This window comes from Onychomys torridus, chromosome 10 (assembly GCF_903995425.1).
Source record: "Onychomys torridus chromosome 10, mOncTor1.1, whole genome shotgun sequence".
Taxonomy (NCBI): Eukaryota; Metazoa; Chordata; class Mammalia; order Rodentia; family Cricetidae; genus Onychomys; species Onychomys torridus.
The window spans coordinates 40467998-40489929 of record NC_050452.1 but is presented as its reverse complement, the minus strand read 5'-3'; the positions used below and the strand labels follow the sequence as shown (position 1 = coordinate 40489929).

Here is a 21932-nt window from a genome sequence, read left to right as displayed (position 1 = left end):
AGAACAGTAAGTGCTCTCGATTGGTGAGCCATCTCTCCAGCCTCCATTTTTTATTTCTCCTTAGGTATTGTCTCTTCAGTTTCCTAACTACATGATGGCAAATCAGAAGCAAATCCATGTCATGGGTACCATGAACTGATTGAATCTCCCACTGAATATTATTTCACTTTTAGAAACAAAAGTAGATACTTGTTTTATTATAAACTTTGAGTTAAAGATAGAAAACAATATTTTTATTTGCAGCTTAATTATACAAGTTTTTGCAATTTAAAGATTTACAGTACTTATACCTTTAGACATATATAAGGATGAATTATAAAATTTAACAATAATCAGAAAATGTTCTTCAAAAGGATTTCCTTTAATTTATAGCTAGGTATAAAGCTCATAGTTGCCAATATACTTCTTTATGAAGGGCACTGACGTAGGTCTTCAAATAAAAATAAGCATATCTGTAAAAAAGTACTACATAAGAAGGTGCATAAAAGCATGCACTTACACTTTCTGAAAGGATGTAAACTACTTTGGGACAGTGTCATCTCTTCAGATTTCCTTGATTAATGAATAGCAGGACTACTGATGTCCAGATGCTACTGAGGAAAGATGACTAAGGCAACTACAGGCAAAAAGCATGTGTGACACACAAAGAGTAGACATTCCAAAAGAGAAGGCTTCTATGATAGTGGAACAGGTTGGAGCGTCTTCTTGTAAAGAAGTCAAAGAGATTGTCATACAGTACCTGATGCATAGAATCTCTTCAAATGCAGACATTCCGCTGCTTTGCTGTGTATAGGTAGCTATATAGCTTCTATACTTTTTTTAACAGCCAACCAGTTGGGGGTTGACTTAGTTCCAGGCCCTAGTGTAAAACACATTCTAAACATGGAATGTTTAACACACACTGTTCTTTTCTTTTTCATTGTCTTTATATTTCCCCATTGTTATCATATTGCATAAGCTGAAATTCTAGGAAGAAAAGTTTCCTTTTCCAAGCAGAATTGTGCTGCGGTCTCCGTCAGTTCTCTTCTCTCATGCTGTACAGTGGATCCACGAGTTTGTTGTTCACGTGCATTAACCCTTAAAGAAAACAAAGAGCAATTCTAGTTGTATTTTTGTTAATTTTGAACTTTTACTTCAGATTTACATGATGTAATATTTGATTCTTACATAATTACAAGGTCTACTGAAACTGTTTAAGAAATACAATTTATAAATTAGTGTAGATCTAGAACAGCACAGACATTTTGGAGTTCCAATGCAGCTTCAATTCTTATCTTGAGCATTAGAATGGCAGGCTGGTGAACTTGAATATGATTGGCTAATTCATTATCTAGAAGTTTATGTTTTGATTTTAGGGCAATTGCTCTAGTTGATGACAATCTAGAGACCCAGAACTGTCATAAGATAGCCCTGTCTTCCAAAACACTACCTATACAGCTATTTTGGGGGGAGGGAGGGGGTGTCATGTTTGTATATGTGTACGGGTACCAAAAGTCAATGTAGGGTGCCTGCCCTTTATCACTGCCTCTCCCTTTTGGAGATGGTTTCTCACTGACTGCAGAGATCATTACCTGGAAGGAAGTGGCCACTCAGCAAGTTCCAGAGATCCTGTGTCTGACTTGCAGCCCTAGGACCGCAGGCATGCACCATCATACTTCCCTGTTGAATGTAGGCACTGGGGGATCTGTACTAGGTTCTTCATGATTGGGAAGCTATTTTCTAACTAAGGCATGTCCCAACCTTTATATAGACTTTGAAATGTATTGACAAAACTGGTTGATTACAAGCTTGCCCATAACCTACTGAGGTTTAACACAACAATACAGACGCCTGTTTTAAGTGATTTGAGATGGAAACCTAAGGATTGTAAATTTAAGTAGACTTTAGTCATCATTTCATAATTAGTATGCATTCTTTAGAGTGGAAATAGAAACTTAAATATAAGCACATTCAAAATTTTATTTTCTAATGGGTATGTGTGTTAGTGAACCATATTAAAGTTCTTCTAGTTACGTCTCTTACAAGATTGTCTTTGACAGAATCAGTGAACTAAATAAACAGTTTTTATAGTTTGGAAGGCAAAGAAGTTAAATTTTCTAGGTCATTCAAACTTACAAAAAACTGTAAGGAAGGTATTTAGTTTCCTCAGAAATTAGGTATTGTATTTGAGAGAAAGGTGTTGGAAGTTCACGTTCCTTGTTTGAGAGGCCTCAAAGAGCACTCAAATCCACACAGTGAGGAAGACCACTTTCAGGGGACTAGCAAACAGTACTGGGAAATGGTCCAGTATGAGAAAAGCCAGTAGAGGCATCTTCAAATAAAGGAAGGGATGAGCATTCCATTCTCTGGAGCCACTAAAAAGGAGAAGGCTGAGTTCTCTCACCTCTCACAGCTCATTTAAGATACTCAGCACCTCCGCCATCACAAGGCCCAATAGTAGAGGGGACATCAAAGTAAAGGTACTTTCAGCTACGTGATTTACATGCACTGTTTTGTAGATGACCACCTAGAACAGTGGTTCTCAACTTTCCTAATGTTGTGGCCCTTTGATACAGTTCAAGCTGTGGTGACCAACCATAAAATTATTTTCATTGTTACTGCATTACTGTAATTTTGCTAGTGTTATGAACTGTAAATATTTTTGGAGATAGTCTGACCCACAGGTTGAGAACTTTTAGCATTCTACTTGATACAGTGCTATCACTTGCTAACAACATTAAAGCTTTAAAATACATGTGAAATATTAAGCAGTAAAGTAGTTTAAAATTATACAGTGCATATAGCTTTTACACATAAGATACCTTGCTTCTAAACAAAATATCTTAGAAAGTGTTTACCAGGTAGAAACTACTTTAAAAAGAGTGTAAATAATTGGTATGTTAGTCATAAAGAGAAATAAGAAAGTATCTCTTCTGATAAAAATGCACTGGTTTCCTGACAGTTCTTATAAAGATGCTACAATGATACAGGTTCTAAATCCCAGTTTTTAACTAAGTATCTTATAATTTGGGAATCTACCTGAACTCTACCTCTGAAGTCACTGTGGGCAAGCAATGAAACAAACCTTGTTTAAATAACAGCAGCATTCTGAATGCACACTAATACAGAGCAAAGTTCCATTTTAAAGGAAAAAACAGCTAGGATGAATGGAAATGAATTCTCAAGTATCCAATGTTATCTTTAGAGAAGTAAAGTAAGTTTCCATTTACTAACAATTATCACTGTTATACACCTCGTCAACCTAGATCTCCAGAAGTAGAACTTTTAAAATGATTCTTGTGATCAAAAGAACGAGTACTAATATAAATGGAATTTAAAATATAATTACAGATTACTCATGAGTGTTTTGTGTGACAATGAAATGATCAGATGCCTACTATGTGAGACTATATTTGAAATATGCATACAGTCATGCAATGTACTCTCTACTATGCTTTCCTGCAAGAAACAGTGATAGACACTCAGGCTTTTATCCATGTCATTTTTTGGACAACTGCTGGTATCCTGAAATCTTTTCTGAATCTTTATAAATCCAAGGTAGGAAATACAGCACCCTCTTCAGGCCAGAGAGCAATCCTCACATGAATGGTGTGCTCTTCAAAATGTTTTACAAGAGCTAAGAGGTTGGATATATCTAACAGTTACTTCCTTTCCAGCTTAAGTTATTTAACATATTTTAATTAGAGACAATGATCATAGTATAGTAAACAGGTATGCCTTTGTTATAGATGCCACACAGGTGGATAAAGCCCAAATTCCAGAGGAGCTTTACTTCTTTATCCTCTCTGCCCATAGGATCTCTATGACTGGTAAGTGATCTGTCTTCTTAAATACAAGGTAAAGAGAACTTACTGCATAGCACTGTTGTGAGAATCAAGTAGTTCAGTCAGGGAGATACACTTAGAATACTGTCTGGCAACACAAGTTTGGGCGCTCATTAAACAAATGGTACTGGACAATAAATATGTTAGATATTTTTAAAGTGGTGTTAAATCTTCTGGGTGCCTGCTTGTATTAACTTAAAGGACTCGAACACTTTTGATGTAAAGTGGACTACATGGAAATACATAGGTAAACTCAATAGTTATGCTTCAGAACTCATCACCAAAAGCATTCTGCTTTTATTTGTCAAATTATTTTGAAGCTACCATTTTTGAGATTAATTTAGAAGAACTGTTTAATTGTGAAGCATGTACTTAGCTATATATTTTCATTAAAATGTTCTCCATAAATATTCAGTAAATGAAGAGCAATAGAGAACATAAGTGCAAATAACATAAAACCACATACACAGTATGGTCAAACTTTGCTTTAAATAAGATTATTTTCAGGGCTTACTCAACTTAAGTTATCTGTATACTACATCTAAGGTATATGCACAAACATTTACATGAACTCTAACTTACTGATTTCCTCTAGTTGAATTACAGTGTTTAAGTGTATATAGTTCCTAATAGAACTGCTATATGCTGAAAGCATATATTAAGTGCCACCAAGAACAAAAAGATACCAGATAAGCAATGCCACCCATTTTACGACACATCTCATCCCAATTTCAGTCAAGTCGTAGAGTGAGTAAAATATAGCAACTTTGTTAACCTTTCAGCAATATTTATGAAATATAGGTTCAGTTTGTCATTACATTTTCCAACACTTGTTAATCAAAATTACAATAAAAATGTATATTCATTCATGTTCCAGAATTGTCATGTATACTATACATTTTATGAGCCACTGACTTAAATTAATATTCAATACCCAACACAACTACTCTAAACAAGACCTCTATGCTTTATGCACTTGAGCTTGCATTCTCCCACAATCAGGAAACACTAGCTTAGTGTGGTCTAAATGCTCTTTGAAGCCTCCTAAAGTGTCCATTATGTCACGAGTATTTTCTATACAAAGCCCAGTACAAATAAAGTTTGAAAATAACCAGACTACAGGGAAGAGGAAAAGGAAAACCAACATGCAGAAGTCTACTCAGTCAAACTGCTGCTTGCCATTTATTTCATACTCTTTGAAAGTGTGCCCATTATAATACCAACTGTAACATACTGGAGTGGATTTGCCTGACATCAGGAAGCTTAGGTGGGACAAAGGATGATGCATCTTAACCACGGGTTAGGTTATAGTTAGAAGGATGAGGCAGAACACCCAAATGTTACCAAACAAATGAAAAAACTCAGGACACTACTAAGTTACTTATATTCAATGTCTATTCAATATGAAACTAAAATACTTCATTGAATTTTGGACTTCAAAGAAAAAAATGTCCTGAAAGCTCTGAAAACTATTATCTAAGAAGTTTTATTCCTTGAAAAACCTTGTTGGTGTGTAGCACAATGTGAGTTTTCAATAGGCCAAACTATAAGATTAACATCCACAGTCATTAAATTTTGCTGTCCACTACAAGCATCTCAATCGCATACTAATTCAATGCTTACCTTTAAAGTATTTCACAGTTTTCACTCTTAATTCTAAAGTAGCATCTTCATCACATACAAAAATCGTTCGGGGATGCTGTTGAAAAGCTGAAACAGTCCACATGTGATTGATTCCTTCCTCGATGGCTTTGTACAGGGCAAATGCCTTGTGTGCACCTGTTATGAGGATCATCACCTGCAGAAGAAAGAGTGTCACTTGCCAATTAAAAATGAGTAGGAAGCTCTATGGTAACATAAGTCAAGACCAGAGTTAACACTTTAGTACTGATGTGTAAAAGATATGCCTGGGAAAGTAAAGACAAGGGGTTCCTGGGTTAAAAAAAAATAATAATAATAAAGTATGTGTTTTCAATGAATTTTTGTAATCTGGGCTAACACCTGAAATCTCTCTAGTCCAATTAAAAAACATGTCCTATGTTAAAGAAAAGTCTCTCCACAACAGCTATTTAAAAGATAGATAGAGAAGCCTGGACTTTCACCTAATGGGTATAATGATTTCTAAAGTTGTTCCAAACAAACTACTGAATTTTAAGAATTTGGGAATCTCCTGAAACAAAGCATCGATTTTGAAGCACATGAGTGAGATACTCTTAGAAATTACAGAAATTGCAAGTTCCTGTTTTTTACATTCCTCACTGTTTGTGAAATAATTCAAGAAACATGCCAGTGTGTGTCAGAAAGGATCTTACAACCTTTCAGCTACCCTTCCAGTATGTTACGTACCTACGTAAACATAGTGTTATAGTTTATTGTTCTCTTTTTAGTTAGTACTAACCATAAAGCATAATGGGTTTCATTATGACATTTTCATAAATGCACATACTTAAATCACTTCCAATCTTAACTTTCCTTCCTTGTCCACTCTGGCATAACTGATCCCCTTCCCCTTGCCAAATATTCTTCCTTCCTTAAATCTTGATCATATGAAAACATGAATTATTTATCTTTCTCAGTTTGGATTATTTTTTTCTCATTACAATTATTAAAACATTAAAATGACTGCAGTTCTAAACTATTTAAAATAAAGAACTTATGTATGTATATTTTATGACTAGGTATTCTAAAGTATAGAAAATGAAAGAGAATGGATCAAGGTATTATATTTCTTTTTAAAATCCTAATTTAAATTGATTTTCATTTTGAAATTGAATCTTAACTAATGTTTAATATATCACCTTAATTAAAAACCATCTGTCTTTTAAAACAAAAATTAACTAGTTTGATGTAAGGTAAGCAAAAAAAAAAAAAAAAAAAATCAATGAATTTGTAAATTAATTTTCCTTACTGGACATTGTTTGTCAGAGTATTGTCTTCCACATGAAATGTGTGTGTACCACATGCACAAAGATACACATTACTGGCTGTTTCAGGTCTTCTCTAATATTTGGAGTGCTGGTGCAGTAATAAAAGTCCCTTAGGTCATTAGCCTACCAACAATCTCACAGGAAGTCCTTAGAAGGCAGCTGAATCTCTACAATGCTTCTTTAAAAAATATTAAATGGCCTTTTACTTATTTGTGTGTGTGCACACAGCCATCAATCAGCTCTGTCCTTTTAGTATGTGGGCTTCAGGGATTGAACTGTGGGAAACCGATACAGCCAGTCCTCCTAAGTATAACCATGAAGCACTTTATATTAATCAATCCCGTGTGCTCCAACACTATGTAGGATATTTGCTCTGTACTACTGTCCCACCTGCCCTTCACAAAACTAATCAAATGGGTGGCTCCTGGCTTACAACTGCAGACTTAAGTTGATTCTTAGCAAGTCAATGAGAATGACAAGCGTTAGATACTGGAAACTAAGCATTTTCACTGAAAATCAGATGAATCTAAAGTATTTAATGCCATAATTATTCAACATCAAAGAAAAACAATCAGAGAACATTTCTTACCTCCCTAGCATCCATAACTGTCCCCACACCAACAGTTAAAGCCATGGTCGGCACTTTTGATAAGTCTCCATCAAAATATTTTGCATTTGCCAAAATGGTGTCCATAGCTAGAGTCTTTAATCTTGTTCTTGATACTAAACTGGATCCTGGCTCATTGAAAGCAATATGACCATCTGGACCTATTCCTTTCAAAAACAGATAGGCTCACTCATATAAACATGAAATAAGCAAGGTTTCCAACATATAGTAAACATTTTCTCAAATGTCAACTAGTTATGAAGGCAAAGAAATAACCATAAACCCACTTACCTTTGTTTAGAGCTGAATTCCTAATACTGAATTGAATTATCTGTTTCCATATTTCATTTACTATTTCTATGTGCTGCATACACAGCATGAGATGACATAGTTTTAGCAATAGCAGGGAAGCATCACATTTATCTAACACCATAGGCTTATAAAGCTTCTTCACAACAGATAATAATTGTAGGTAATTTTGTGACCCAGTAAGAATAACATGGCTACTTCCCTCAGTGCCAACTTGTTGCTAACACATAAGCTGATGTGCAAGAAAAACAAATGGGCCTTCAGGACCACAATTTAGGAAACACCAGGATCCACTCCTGTCCTAGCCTTCTGACTACCGACTCAGTGGTCTTTACCCTCTCACTCTGCTGGTTGAATTCCTGTTTAGGTGAGGCCATAACCACTGTGCACTTTTAGTTCTGTTTCCTCAGAAAATAATGGATGGATTATAGAAGGTAATACTTTGATACCAGTTTCTCAAGCTTTTTGATTTTTCACTATAATCTAACACACACACACACACCTAAAATAAAAACAAACAAACAAAATTCAGGAAACCACACTTAGCCTTACTGGCAGCTCACAAGGCCTTTTCTGTTACACTCCATTTCCTTAATTGTACAAGAAGGGAATGCTGGATATTACAGGCTGTACTGACTTCATGACATACAGGTAACAACCACAGTGACCTATACACATCTGCTATATTCTAAGATGGCTTCTAAAATATAGAAAAGAATGTAGTATTCCTTATTTGAAGGCAATTGGAGATAAATCCCTTCATAAAATTAAAACCTTTAAAAATCAAATTGATAATACATTTATATTAGTTGTCAGACTTATAGCAACTTCAATAAAAACAAGTAATTAAAATATCTGTTACATTTATACTCCACATTTACTTTAATGAGACAACAGGTGTATATACTTGCTACACAAGCCATGAAAATATAGCAAGCTATAATCTAGTTTCGAAGGATTAAGAAAAATGAATACAGTATTAAGAAAAATGTTCTAAAGCACAACAATTGGCCATGACTAATGGGTGGAAGTACATTTTAAATAAGGACTTACATATGGTTAATATTCAAGGATTGTCGCCACTCCTAAATATAGACCTGTTTCTAGTATGTTTTAACCACACGTAAACCTTTCTTGCTGTTTTCCAAATTACTGTTTTACTCTTGGGGATATAAACACACTATTGTATATACACTTTATATCAGCACAGAAGAAAGGATAAAGGGGAACATAAAAGCTTCAGAAAACAAACCAGAAGTCTCCACAGACTGGTGTTAATGTTCTCAGTGGTGGCCTGGGCCACCGAGAAGCATGCAGCTGACTTGAGATTCTGGTCAAGGGCACTGAGAGAAGAAGCACCACATCTGCTTCCCAGCACAGCTAGCACAGAGCCTGGGGTCCTGTGGTGGTTTTAACTTCAGCTAACGCTTTTGGCTTTTAATCTAAATTAGGATATCAGCATCATCTCAAGAACTCACTGGTGGGGTTTTGATGTAGACCCTTCCTGTGTTCCTACAGTTCTGTGGGTAGTTTGTAAGCTTCCTTTGAGTAAGGCTTTTGTGTGCCTCTGTCTACCACTCAGGACCAAGCACTACACACATGAAGCATTCAGTAAACCACAGCTGACTGAATTAATTCACGATACTTTTCTTTGGTTGACTCAACAGTTTCTCATGGCTACTCCTCTGCTCCACACCTCACTACAGGTTGAGGGGTAACGCAGTAGGGGGTGGGTGTCAAAGGCAGTTCCCGTGTCCCTGTCATACTGAATGAAGGTGGCCTGCAGAAAAGGACTCCAAGCTGAAGCAATGGAACTCAACTTTCTAGAGCTGCTCTTTGCCTGGTGAATAGAAACAAAGGAAACAGACACAAGGGACCAATTGACAGCTGCCAGTTAATGAGCTCTTGCTTCGAGAGCTGCTCTCGGGCTCTTTCCAACCAGTATTTGATCCCTTCCCTAGGCTTTGCAAGTTACAGCAGCGTCACTCCAGTTAACACACTACTAGTCCTCTTGCACCAGTTATCCCATTACTAGACCAGACTTCAGTGATTAAAAAAATGTGGCCCTTTTCCCCACTGTCTTTTCAAAATTTTAAATATTAAATATCAAAATCTTAGGACGTTATTACAGTTTGGTTTTATGTACAAAATCCCACTGTTGTGTACCTTACTGCTGAGTCTTCCTTGGAAACTCAGGGTACACCTTACCTTTCTCACCATTTCTGCCATCAGAGAAGCAAGCAAGCTCTCAAAGGAATTACTTCCTCCTTTCTCTTCTCTACCAAGGGAAAGGAGCCCACCTAAGCCCCCAGGGCAAATAGCAGCCAAGCCAGACTCTTAGGCTCTTCTGGTCCTAGTCCAGTTCACAGTAGAGGGAAAACAACACTGACTTCAAGCCCAACCTACAATCTCTATTCCAACTTTACCTTTAATAAAGCTGACATTTTGATCCCATTTGGCAGTTCTTAGTGTTTTTATTAACCAAACCCTGGAACAAAAGAAGGGTAAGTGGTAAGACCCAGATACCAGCCTCATCTTAAAAATTCCAAAGGTAATTACCTAGATCAATAAACACAAAGAATCCAATGAGATTCTCTCACGAGCAAGTAGGTGTTCAACAACAGCTACTCCAAATAGGGAAGAAAGCATATGCTAATTCCTCTCTCCGTGCACAGAAATCATTCTCTAGATGGTACATATAAACTGTCAGGCCCTCCATCATCAGACTCCAGTGAAGATGTTAATGAGAGAAGTAAAGAATTTTCTTAAAAATATTTTCTGTTTTGGGAGGTAGTAAAGAAATGACAATAGGAAGCTTAAGATAAAAATGGTTCAAAACAAAATGACAAAGCATAACTAGAACTAATATTCCATTTACTTAGAAGGGAGAGGAGCTGGTTAGTACTTGGAGGAAACAGACCAAAACCGTAAGTGAAAACAAAATGAGAAATGACGTATAGCAATGGGAAATGAGTTTCTACTAGAAATATTGGATGAGAGAGTTGCAACCTTAAAAAAAAAAAAAAAAAAAAAAAAAAAACTACAGCTGGGCGGTAGTGGTGGTGCATGCCTTTAATCCCAGCACTCGGGAGGCAGAGCCAAGTGGATCTCTGTGAGTTCGAGGCCAGCCTGGGATACCAAGTGAGTTCCAGGAAAGGCGCGAAGCTACACAGGGAAACCCTATCTCGAAAAACCAAAAACCAACAACAACAAAAACAAAACAAAAAAACAAACAAACAAAAAAAACCTATGAAACTTAGAATGCTTTCTCAAAGGTAGACAAGAGGGCAGTAGAGTCCTCATCCCCTGTCCAGTAAGTTCTTTTTCCTTGAACTAAATCTAGGAGGGATTTGTCATATGGTCTTTCTGTAAAGTCAACAGATTAACAGGGAAAAAGAAATGTCTATAAATGAAAACATTTTAAACAACCATTTTAATTTTTAATCTCTGACATCTAGTATCTATTTCTAACATAACAGTAAATTAGTGAAAATGTTTCTTGAAAAAAAAAAAAAAAAAAAAAAAAACTAAGATAACCCATTTAGGAATGGTCCAGGAATTTTATTTTGATATAGAAATCACAAAAAAACAGTTTGAACATTCCCAAACATCTAGCATCTCAGCCTTAATACTGACAATATGGTCATTATCTCAAAATTGAACCACATGCACAAAGCTAGAATGTGAAAGTGCTCTATAGGATTACTAAAGTGAAGATTAGCAAGACTTACTTAAAATGGATGACATTCTATTTAAAACACAAAACAGTAGACATTTATCGTTGATCAGATAAATAGCAATTCTATCTATATATAGATATTTCTACAGAGAAGAGTTCAGTCTCGCTCGGTAATTCATAAAATAATTCAGTAGAAACCTCAGAGAATTCAATGATCTCAGGGACAACAATACCTTAGCCTCTACAGCTCATGGAAGACAACACGCAAGTGGCCGAGTCAACTGTGTGCCAAGCTCCACTCCAAGGCCTTTTAAACATGTTATAGTACATTGAATTTTCATAACTGTTGAGCAAGTTAGAATCAGTCCTGTCTTGCACATGGTCTAGTTACAATGAACTTCATTAAACTTACCAGGCATACAGAGACTGGAGACACAAGTAGGTTTTGCTGTAAATGCCACCACCAACCAACCACTGCAATTGTACTCAACCACTTCAACCATGAATCCACCTCAATATAACCCTGGTGCAACTTTCTCATTAATTGGGTATAACATAAATAAAGGCAGTTTGGAGCACTAGTATTTTAGTTGAATACTAAAGACTGGCATAAAAATGGTTTTGGCTTTAGTGTAGTTGATTTATATTTTTCTGATGCAACAGCTTTCTCAAGCTGTTTTATTCTGGGTAATAGAGAGCCATAGCTATTATGAAGGAACAAACACCTAGTTTTGGTACATTTATGCACACATACACACACATAAATACATATTTTAATTTATAAGTAGAATTTGGCTCACCAAACATTCATTCCTTTTGGAATATCTTAAGGCAGGCATTTGGAGAATTTAACTCATCCAAAGACTGTTAATACAGTCTTACAACTCTTAACTGATCTTACCATAACTGGAGTTAGCTGATTAAAAAAAAAAAATCTACCCATTTCTCATATACTCAACCCTGATCTATTAAGCAGCCTGTCCTGGAGCTAGAGAGAAATAATCAAACATAGGCTTTAATTCAGGACAGCGCATTTCCAGGATGTGGTGAACTATTGACTTTAGAGGTAATCAAAAGAGTTTAATAGGGGTGAGAACCTATTTCTCAAGTCATAGTTTAAACAAATGTATTAACTGTTGCAATTTTAAGTTTATTTTTACTTAACCTGTACTTACTTTATCTGTATGTTTTTAATGAAAATGAAGTAAGATTGGAATTATTCTATTTCTATTATCAGATATTGAGTTAATAACAGGTATTTTTTACATTATGCAACTTTTTAAAACACCATTTCAAAATTTAGCAGACAAATGATTGATAACAATGTCTTTTTTCGTACCTCCAACAAAAAGATCTATTCCTCCAGCTTCTTTGATTTTCTCCTCAAATGCATCACATTCTGCCTGCAAATCTTCAGCATTCCCATCAAGGATGTGAGCATTATTAGGATCTATATCAACATGCTTAAAAAAGTTATTCCACATATAAGAATGGTAGCTTTCAGGATGATTTCGTGGCAGTCCTAAATATGAAGTTAACAATAAAAATGTAACTATTTCCCAGAAAAAGCTTTTCTATACTACATCAACTTTAAATGTTTGGCATAAAACATATGCTTGATGTTTCCCTGTGTCACTTTAAATATCTACACGAACACAATTTGTAAACATACATGAAAACACTATTGCCATTCTCACTTCAGAGGACATGAAACACAGGATGTTCCCCCAAATTATCAGCTCATACAAGGTTTGCAATGCAAACTTGGGAAGCCTAGCTCATGCACTTACACACTACACACGTCTGAAACATGCACAAAAAATGTTACCCAATGTTACTGATTTAGTTTTAATAGGTTTTTGTGTGTGTGTGTGTGTGTGATTACAATTACATAATTTCCCTTTTCCCTTTCCTTCCTCTAAAATTTTCCATATACACTGCCTCACTCTTTTAAATTCAAGGCCTCTTTTTCTTTAACTGTTGTTATGTGTGTGTGTGTGTGTGTGTGTGTGTGTGTGTGTACGCACGCATTTATATATTCCTAAATATATAATGACAACCTGCTTAGTGCAAATATAACATTGCTTGTATGCATATGTTTTCAGAGCTGACTATTGGTATTAAATATTTAATTGGTATTAGAAGATACCTTGCCTGGGAAAGACTATTTCTCCCACTCTGAGCATCCCTTACTTGCCTGTAGTTCTTTGTCTAGGGTTAAGGCCTCTTGAGAATCCACTTTCCATATTAGCATGTATATTCATGACATCTTGGTTAAGGTCATGTTGAGGCTTCCAGGCTGGTGACACTTCAAGGGTGCAAGTTACACCCATAATTATATATTTTTAAAGAATTAACTAGTGGCCACGTTTCCCTTGCATTCATCCTACATGTCTGCAGAGAACATTGAGCCATAATAGTTATTTGGCTATCGCTTACAGACACTGAGAAATGTACTTTTATATTTATGCTTTAACGAAGGGTTTCTGAGCACCGTCACAGACCCTTTCAGTTAAGCAAGGTAACAAATTACACAGGTTTTGTGGGTGCTAACACAAACAATTTTTTAAATAAATAAATAAATAAAATAGCTAAATCAATTACCTTTACATATGTTTCACTTAATTTTCTATAATTTTAATTATACCTTAGGGGAGGAAGCAGCAGCAGAAGGAGAAGAGATGGGCAGGGAAAAGAGAAGAGGAGGGGGGAGAATGGATATGAAGGGCTTGTGAGTGGAGTGATGTGCAAAGTATCATCATAGGTAAACTGCAGAATGAATGCATATTCATATAGATTCCCAGTCTTCGATTCCTTCCATTATACTACGCTATAACCAATTTCACCAACAAAGCAGTACACAAGGAGTGTAGATGTGACATATTCTAAAGTTTCATGATATTCAAAATGTAATACATAATCTATTCAAACAGCAGATTCATATGTATCTTACCTACATATTCATCCATGTTAAAAGTCTTCACATATTTAAATGAAAGGTTCCCACTCTTGTGGTACTCTATTAGTTTTTTGTAACATCCTAAAGGTGTGCTCCCTAAAAGAGAGAAAGGGTTCATTTTCTGAAATAACTTGAAATCTATTTAAAAAATACTTATCCTTAAATTCTTATGAGTAACAGTCTACATTTCAAAATAGGCAAACAACCTAAATACAGATTAAAAGCTCATGATAGCTTGTTTCTTTCCATGATGCATTGAAATTTCATTAAGCCATGATTTGGTTAGTAAAGCTGGAAACCCATAAACAGAAATGGAAGTTTGAGGAGACACTGCCAGCTGCCATGAGGAGAGGCACGATGTAAGATACCAGTAAGCCACAAGCCACGTGGCAAGGTATAGATGTATAGAAATGGGTTATTTGAAGATGTAAGAACAGAGGGCAAGCAGCCTGCTGTGGCCATACAGTTTATAAGTAATATAAGACTCTGTGTGTTTACTTGGGGGATGAGAGTGGGAGAGATTTGTCCCGACTGCTGGCAGGCCAGGACACAGGAAAACTTCAGCTACAGAAGTTGGAAAGCTATTCTGAAGTGTTCTCAGTATTGGAATTGCTATTGCAAATTATAAGACTAAAACCTTTTAGAATGAGCACTGGCTAAAAGAAAAGTGAACACTATACTTGCTGGGAAAAAAAAACAAACAAAAAGTAGTTGTAGCATGAGTGACACAGAGACAGGCTGGAGCAACTTGTGCTTCTGTTTCTGTTTCTCGTTTGGCTTTAGCATGCATCCCTGAAAAGGCTGAGCTGAGAAAGAAAAGCATCATACCTTTAAAACGGAGAGGCCTTCCTGGATAGCCTCAGAGCGAACACGCCATATTATAATGTGATTGTTTTATTTGACATGTACTATAAAATTATTTGATTAATTAAGCAGGCCCCTTGGTTTGTGCTTCAGGACATGACACAATAAAGATAAGTTTATCAGCTTATGGAGGACCTCCCCCTTTTGTTAATTAAATATGCTTTTTATTTTTCATTATAAATCCCAAGGAAAAAGGCACCCTTATTAACATGTGACCTGACCTCTTCCAGTCCTGGGTGGAATGGATTTCTAGGCCATGCATTATCACAAAACAAAAGAAAAAACACCACAGGAATCAGCATTTCTGGAGTAGTGGTTAGACTTAAGCAGAATTTAGACATCTACTGGATTAAAAAAAAAAAATCTCTGGCTGACACAGGTAAGGGGGTGGGTTTAAGTAACAGTGCCTGCCCCTTGCTTGAGAAGACAGATAACAAGTGGCTGTAAATCATGTGGACGAACCTAATAAATATCACATAGGTACAGAGAACAGATGAATACTGGACTTGAAGGCTAAGCATATTTTACCTTATAAGTAACGATACAAAAGCCAAGCCATATGATTAAATCTCACAGTCCACACTCAAAGATCTAAAGCCCACGAACATGAAAACTATCTGAAAGATGAACACGGATGCCTCTCTTTTTTCTAGGAGCACATGAATCTTCTACTGTTAGGAAGCTGGGAGTCACTGGAGCTAGGGCGAGGCACTCCACAATGTCGGTGATAAAGATCACATTTACCTTCTGACTGTCAGTCGACGTAGTTAAGAACAGAAGTAAGAGAGATGAGAAGAGCAAGTCTGCTACAGAGCTCTCATGCTTTGCTTTGCGATGGCCACTTAACTCACTAAGTAACGCATGACAGGTGTCTTTGGCGAGTCAAAGCTTGTTAGGGCTTCTTCTGTTTGAGAAGATCATACAATACAGATACCAAGTACAAAACCGTGAGGTAAAGAAAAACTGGAGGGAATTCTAAGGTATGGTATTGAAGAATAAAAGGCTACAATCTTGCTTGCTAAAAAAATGATCTAAGAGATCATTCCAAATGAGTCATGAAGGGCTGAAATCCTGACAACCACACAGCAATCTGTAATTTTAGACAGACAAGGGATGGCAAGAAAGGTCCAAGGAGAGTATCTATGTGCCCAGCCCATGGCTGCATGCTATGCAGGTGTTTCCACACATTACCTCATGTAAATCTCAAATCCTGGAAAACTGGCAGGATCTTTCTTATTGGAATGTAAGAACTGGATAGAAAAGATGAATGAATTTGCCAATAACCAAATGGCAATGAAGCCAGGGATTTAAAACCAGGTATGCTTTCTCTAAAACACACAGATGTAAGAGGGCAGTGATATGCGTGAAAAGAAAGTAAGCCAGAAAGTTTAGGCTTATTCTTTGAACCACAAGCCGTCTACTTCCAACCCAATTAAATGGTGAAAATAACATTCCCAGGCAAGTCAGACCCACAATATACAGACCTTTAAAAAAAATTCACTTAAAAAATACATATGCCCCAGAAATTGTGCTTGGTGGGAGAATCACTGATATACAGGATGTTGTATTTAACCTCAGACAAGCATGCATGTTCCAATTTCAGAAGTGGGGTGGAAGTCAAAAACACAAACACCATCAATGCTCAACAAAGAGAAAACATAAAATGTCAGCAAATGTTTTTCAGATCTCCCTTGGCATGTGCACTAGGTGTAAATTTAAATACATAAGAAACATGCCTAGCAACCTACTGCTAACATGAAGCACTTGGAAGCCTTTCTGTCCCCAACTCAGATTATTACTTGTATCATAATTAAGACAAAGTGATTAATATAGGTAGCCTGAGTATAGCCATTCATAGTATGCAAACAGATACATGGATTTGTTGAATGGCCAAAGTGTACATGAGGGTGATGATGTGAATGAATGTGCGGATCTACATGCCTAGTTCACAAAAATATCCCACTGTAATTCTCACCAAGACATTCTGTCCTAGACAAAAAGAGAGAAAGCAAAATAGCAAATCAATCACCTAGAAAAATGTAATTCATAGAAATCAACTAATTAAAATGAATTATGACTAGAGATTTTATATACTTAGAAGGCATGTATGGAGGGAGGATCAGGAGAAAATAGTCTATTTAAATAAAACACTCACAAGAGCTTAAAGCCATACAGCATTTACTGCATTCAAAAGATCTGCACATGCACTGTTTTAGCTGAGCTTCAAAAACAGTATTTAAGCTATTATAATTATTATTATTTTATCTTTTGTGCATGTAAGCAATCCAGAGCTCAAGGTATGTGGAATGTCTAGGCCTCATTCACTTTGCAAAAAAATCCAAAGTTACCAATGTAGAGGGCCAAAAGAGCAAGTGTACTACCTGATCTGTTTGGTTATTGTTTTTGTTTTTGTTTTTTGTTTTTTTCAAGACAGGCTTTCTCAGTGCAGTTTTGGTGCCTGTCCTGAATCTCACTTTGTAGACCAGGCTGGCCTTGAACTCACAGAGATCCTCCTGGCTCTGCCTCCCGAGTGCTGGGATCAAAGGTGTGCGCCACCGCCACCACCACCCGGCCTAACATCATTGTTTCTTAAGGAAATTCTGCTATTGTACTTGGCATTGCCTCTTCCATAGTATCTACCATGTGGTTTTATAGAGCAAGTGATATTACCTGATACTTTTTAAAGGCAACCCGTCATGGAAAAACCAAAGCCAAGAGAGCATGTAATTGGCATTTGGGTTGATTTCTGGGATAAACCAACAAGAATTTTCATATTTTGTCCCTGAAATACTTCTGTAACAGAAGAATAAAAAGTGAAAGTCTAACAAGAAACCATAAGGAAGGTAATACGGAATCAAGAAGAGGTAGTATGCACTTTCACCGTTAGCAATGAAGAGCTGAGCTATAAGAAATGGTAGGGATAACGAAAGCGGGACGCTAGAGACTCAAGAGGGCTAGAAAAGGGTCAGAAATAGTATGATCATCATTTCAGTTAAGATGCCTTTTAACATTTCAATTTTTGGAGTAGTGGATAATATAGAGTTTTCACACAAATAGAATCAATATGTAGATACTGCAACAGCCTGCATGTAGTTCTGGCTATATATACTAATATGTTCAACGATATAGAAAATAATAAAAAAAATATTGTACTAAGAAAAGCCCTATTACTTAAACAATCTTATATAATATGAGTATATAAAATAGAAAGCATGATTTATACCTGTTGGTAAGCCCAGTGAAAAATACCTGTCTTGTCCAGGTTTGAACTTAACGATACAATTGCAGATGTACTTTGCTGCCCATTCACTGGCCAAGTCATAGTCATCAAGAATTACAAGCCTCATTCTTGGTGATGCACAGCTCTCGGCACAAGAAGTTCACACTGTGAAAATCCCATGATAGAGTACTTTAGACATTTTTCAGACACCCAGAATGGAATATATTGATTTTTAAAAGAACAGTACTTAAGGAGGACATGGACATATAAAAAGACAATATATTTTTTGTCAGACAGGACTCGAGCTTTTGGTAGTAGGTTCGGTCACTTAGAGGCAAATATTAATCCTTATACCAATCTTGTAAAGTAACACAATGCTTAGTTTCACAGGAGGAAATGGGCTTACACAATTTGCCTGTGGTTATGCAGGTAAGTGACACAGCAGAATTCAAATGAAAATACAAGACTACACTATACACAAGTATCATATACACTATTACCAAAGCAACCATCCTTAAAAAGTCCTTAAATCATTAACTACTATAATTTTGAATTACTTATCAAAATTCAGAATTATCCCTATAAATACCATAATGATCAAATTTCCTTTTTGTTAAGCAGTATTTAAATCCCACCAGAGACAATGTGCATTATCATTAGTTACACTTACACATACACACACACACACACACACACACACACACACACGGTTTAATATTTTAGGGTTTTAATAAGACCTTATTTAAGTGAAATAGCTGACCTGGGGGAGAAAAGTTCTTCATAGAAAAACACAATTTTAGTTATGAATTGCTTACTCTTTAAAAAAAATACTTTTAAGGAGTATTATTTAAAAACTTCTATATTCTATATCAGAAATCCACAGCTCTCAGATTTAAATTTCTAGTTTCACATGTAAATGTGTCAATCACCAACACCAACCCTTTAGTGACATGGGGGCTTCAGCATTTCTGTTTGGTAACCACACACTTCACACAAATACTAAATCAAATGTTTAAGCTAACAGGAACAGACGGTCTCTTGACAAATACATAGAAACCAAATGATATTCTTAAGAACACGACTTAGAATTCCAAAACATCAAAAAGCCTTAGCACTATAATCTAGAATCCTGTGACAATAAGAGATAAACAGCATTTATAGAAAAAGAAATCACAAAGCTTTTTAAAATTCAGCCTAACAAGTGAACCCCGTGTCCATTTAGATATATCAATAAGCTAACATCAAAAATAACTTCAGAGTTACACCAAAAATCCCAAACAACTATCCCAAATAGCTATCAAAAATATATCCATTTACTTCTAATATGATTATGCAGCAAACAGCCGGAAGAAAGAAAAAGGAACTGTAAGGAGAGGCATTAGATCTTCCTGGTACCTGGGTTATCCCTTAGTATATCATATGTGCCAGCGTTTGCTCTGGATTAAACACTGCTGGGCTCCAAAGAAACAAATTTGATGCTTAAGGACCCTGTTGCTAAAGGGCATTCGATCAACTTAATACTTCCTCAATTTGCAACTATTCTCAATTCTTGATGTAGAGACTAATTCGGATTCCGCAGAACTTACAAAGCCATGTTGGGGATTCTGGAGGGCGCTAGACTTTAAGTGTATCTGGCACAAATATCCGTGTACTAAATGTCTGATCCGTTTGGAATCACTGATAGCACTTGCTAAAAGACTCTGTACCCCTCTCCTTAGCTCCAATAGATCTCACAAGCAGTCCAAGAGCCTCCAAGTATCACAGGTAATTCTCAGACTTGAGCTAAATGAGAAAAGTTTCAAACAAGTCATTCAGACCAAGTTGTTGGTGGATTTTCTCTTAAGAGAGCAGAGTTCGCCTTCAAAATTCCTAAGTGAATTCCCCTCACGCAAGAACAATTCTTCTCTACATTTATTCAGATTTTTAAGGTCCCAGGTTTTACAATCATCGTGAACCGAAACTGTCGATGCTTTGTGACTCTGGCATTGTGAGCAGAAGGCATTAAAAAACGGCAATTCGGCTCTCAGGGCTTCCTGCAGGTGCTGAGGTGCTGATTCATCTGGGCAGAGCATCCCCCGGAACAGCGTCTGAAGCCAAGTCCCTGAACTTTCTATGCGGTGGGAACTTCTACAACACGGAACTTCCACAAGAATCTACATACACACACACACACACACACACACACACACACACACTTCTATAACACCGAACTTCCACAACACACACACACACACACACACACACACACACTTCTACAACACGGAACTTCCACAAGAATCTACATACACACACACACACACACACACACACACACACTTCTATAACACCGAACTTCCACAACACACACACACACACACACACACACACACACACACACTTCTATAACACCGAACTTCCACAAGAATCTACACACACACACACACACACACACACACACACACTTCTATAACACCGAACTTCCACAAGAATCTACACACACACACACACACACACACACACACACACACACACACACCTGCAGCACCCTCCCTGGACCCGGGCATGTATGATGTCCCTGTCCCTGTGCCGCAAACCGTTTCAGGACCAGAGCTGTCCTGCCCTGAGCTGCCAGGACAGCGTGAGGACTCGGCGCTGGCAGATGCGGGAAGCCTCTGGTGGCCCCACTGAGGCCGAGAGCACTCCCGGGTGCAGAGACGCCAAGCAGGGACGCCCCAGCCGCGCCCAACTCCGCACGGCGCCCCGGGGAGTCAGCGGCAACGAGCCCCGCCCAAGCCCCGCACCGGAGCTGCGTTGTGTTCCCCCAACTCACCCGCACACCTACAGCCTCCCGCGGTCCCGAACGAACACGCACCGGAGTAACTGCCAGCGACTCCAGCCGGTGAGGGGGTGAAGAGAGCTGAGAACCCGGATGCAGACACAAACACAGGAAGGGACCCAGGAGGACGCTGCGCAAGCGCACTGCCCACGTAGGTACCAGCAAGAGGAGGCGCCACTCACCTGGGCCAGAACCACCTTTCCACCTGGGGGTAGGGGCCTGCGGGGGAGTCTTCAGTTCTTGGGGTACCCACCTGCTACTACTCTTTTTCATTAAGTCTTTCAGAGGTTGAACTGCGGTAGATACATTCCTTGTAGACCTGTAAAGCCCGCCCATGATAATGTGAACCTCTTGATTACTACAATAACCCCAGTTGTTGAATATGTACTGTTCTTGAGCATTTTTAAGTAACTCCCAACTTAAAGGGACTAAGAAAGAATTTATTCTGGAGCCAAGCAGGGATGGCTATGGCTAGGGAACAAGATTCCAGTTAGCCAAAATATTGTGTTCAAGCGGGGCAACAATTGTGTGGAGTTTTTTTTGTTTGTTTGTTTTGTTTTTTAGCAACAGAACAAAAGCAAAAATCATAAATCGATATGCGTTCCAAAGACGTTGGTGGAAACATCACATAAGCAGTTACAGCAAAATGGGAGATCTCTGCTATATATGCCAACTGCCCAACACTTCCTGATGACAGTCCTAGCCTCTGAGCTTCTGTCAGTTTGTTC

General features: G+C 37.4%; 1 protein-coding gene across 3 annotated transcripts; it reads right to left on the bottom strand.

Moving 5' to 3' along the window:
* Positions 1-235: 235 nt before the first annotated feature.
* Gnpda2 (glucosamine-6-phosphate deaminase 2) lies at positions 236-21297 on the bottom strand. Of its 3 annotated transcripts, none has more exons than XM_036201242.1 (7): positions 21241-21297; positions 18393-18554; positions 14300-14401; positions 12686-12868; positions 7341-7525; positions 5448-5622; positions 236-1077 (listed from the first exon to the last, which is right to left on the bottom strand). In XM_036201242.1, exons 2-7 carry the CDS (start codon positions 18514-18516, stop codon positions 1016-1018), a joined length of 831 nt encoding a protein of 276 aa, XP_036057135.1. In that variant the 5' UTR covers positions 18517-18554; positions 21241-21297; the 3' UTR covers positions 236-1015. The 3 variants fall into 3 exon arrangements, with proteins under 3 accessions (XP_036057135.1, XP_036057134.1, XP_036057136.1); XM_036201241.1 differs by having other exon boundaries at positions 21199-21291; XM_036201243.1 differs by having other exon boundaries at positions 7341-7519; positions 21199-21291.
* Between the last annotated feature and the right edge of the window lie 635 nt (positions 21298-21932).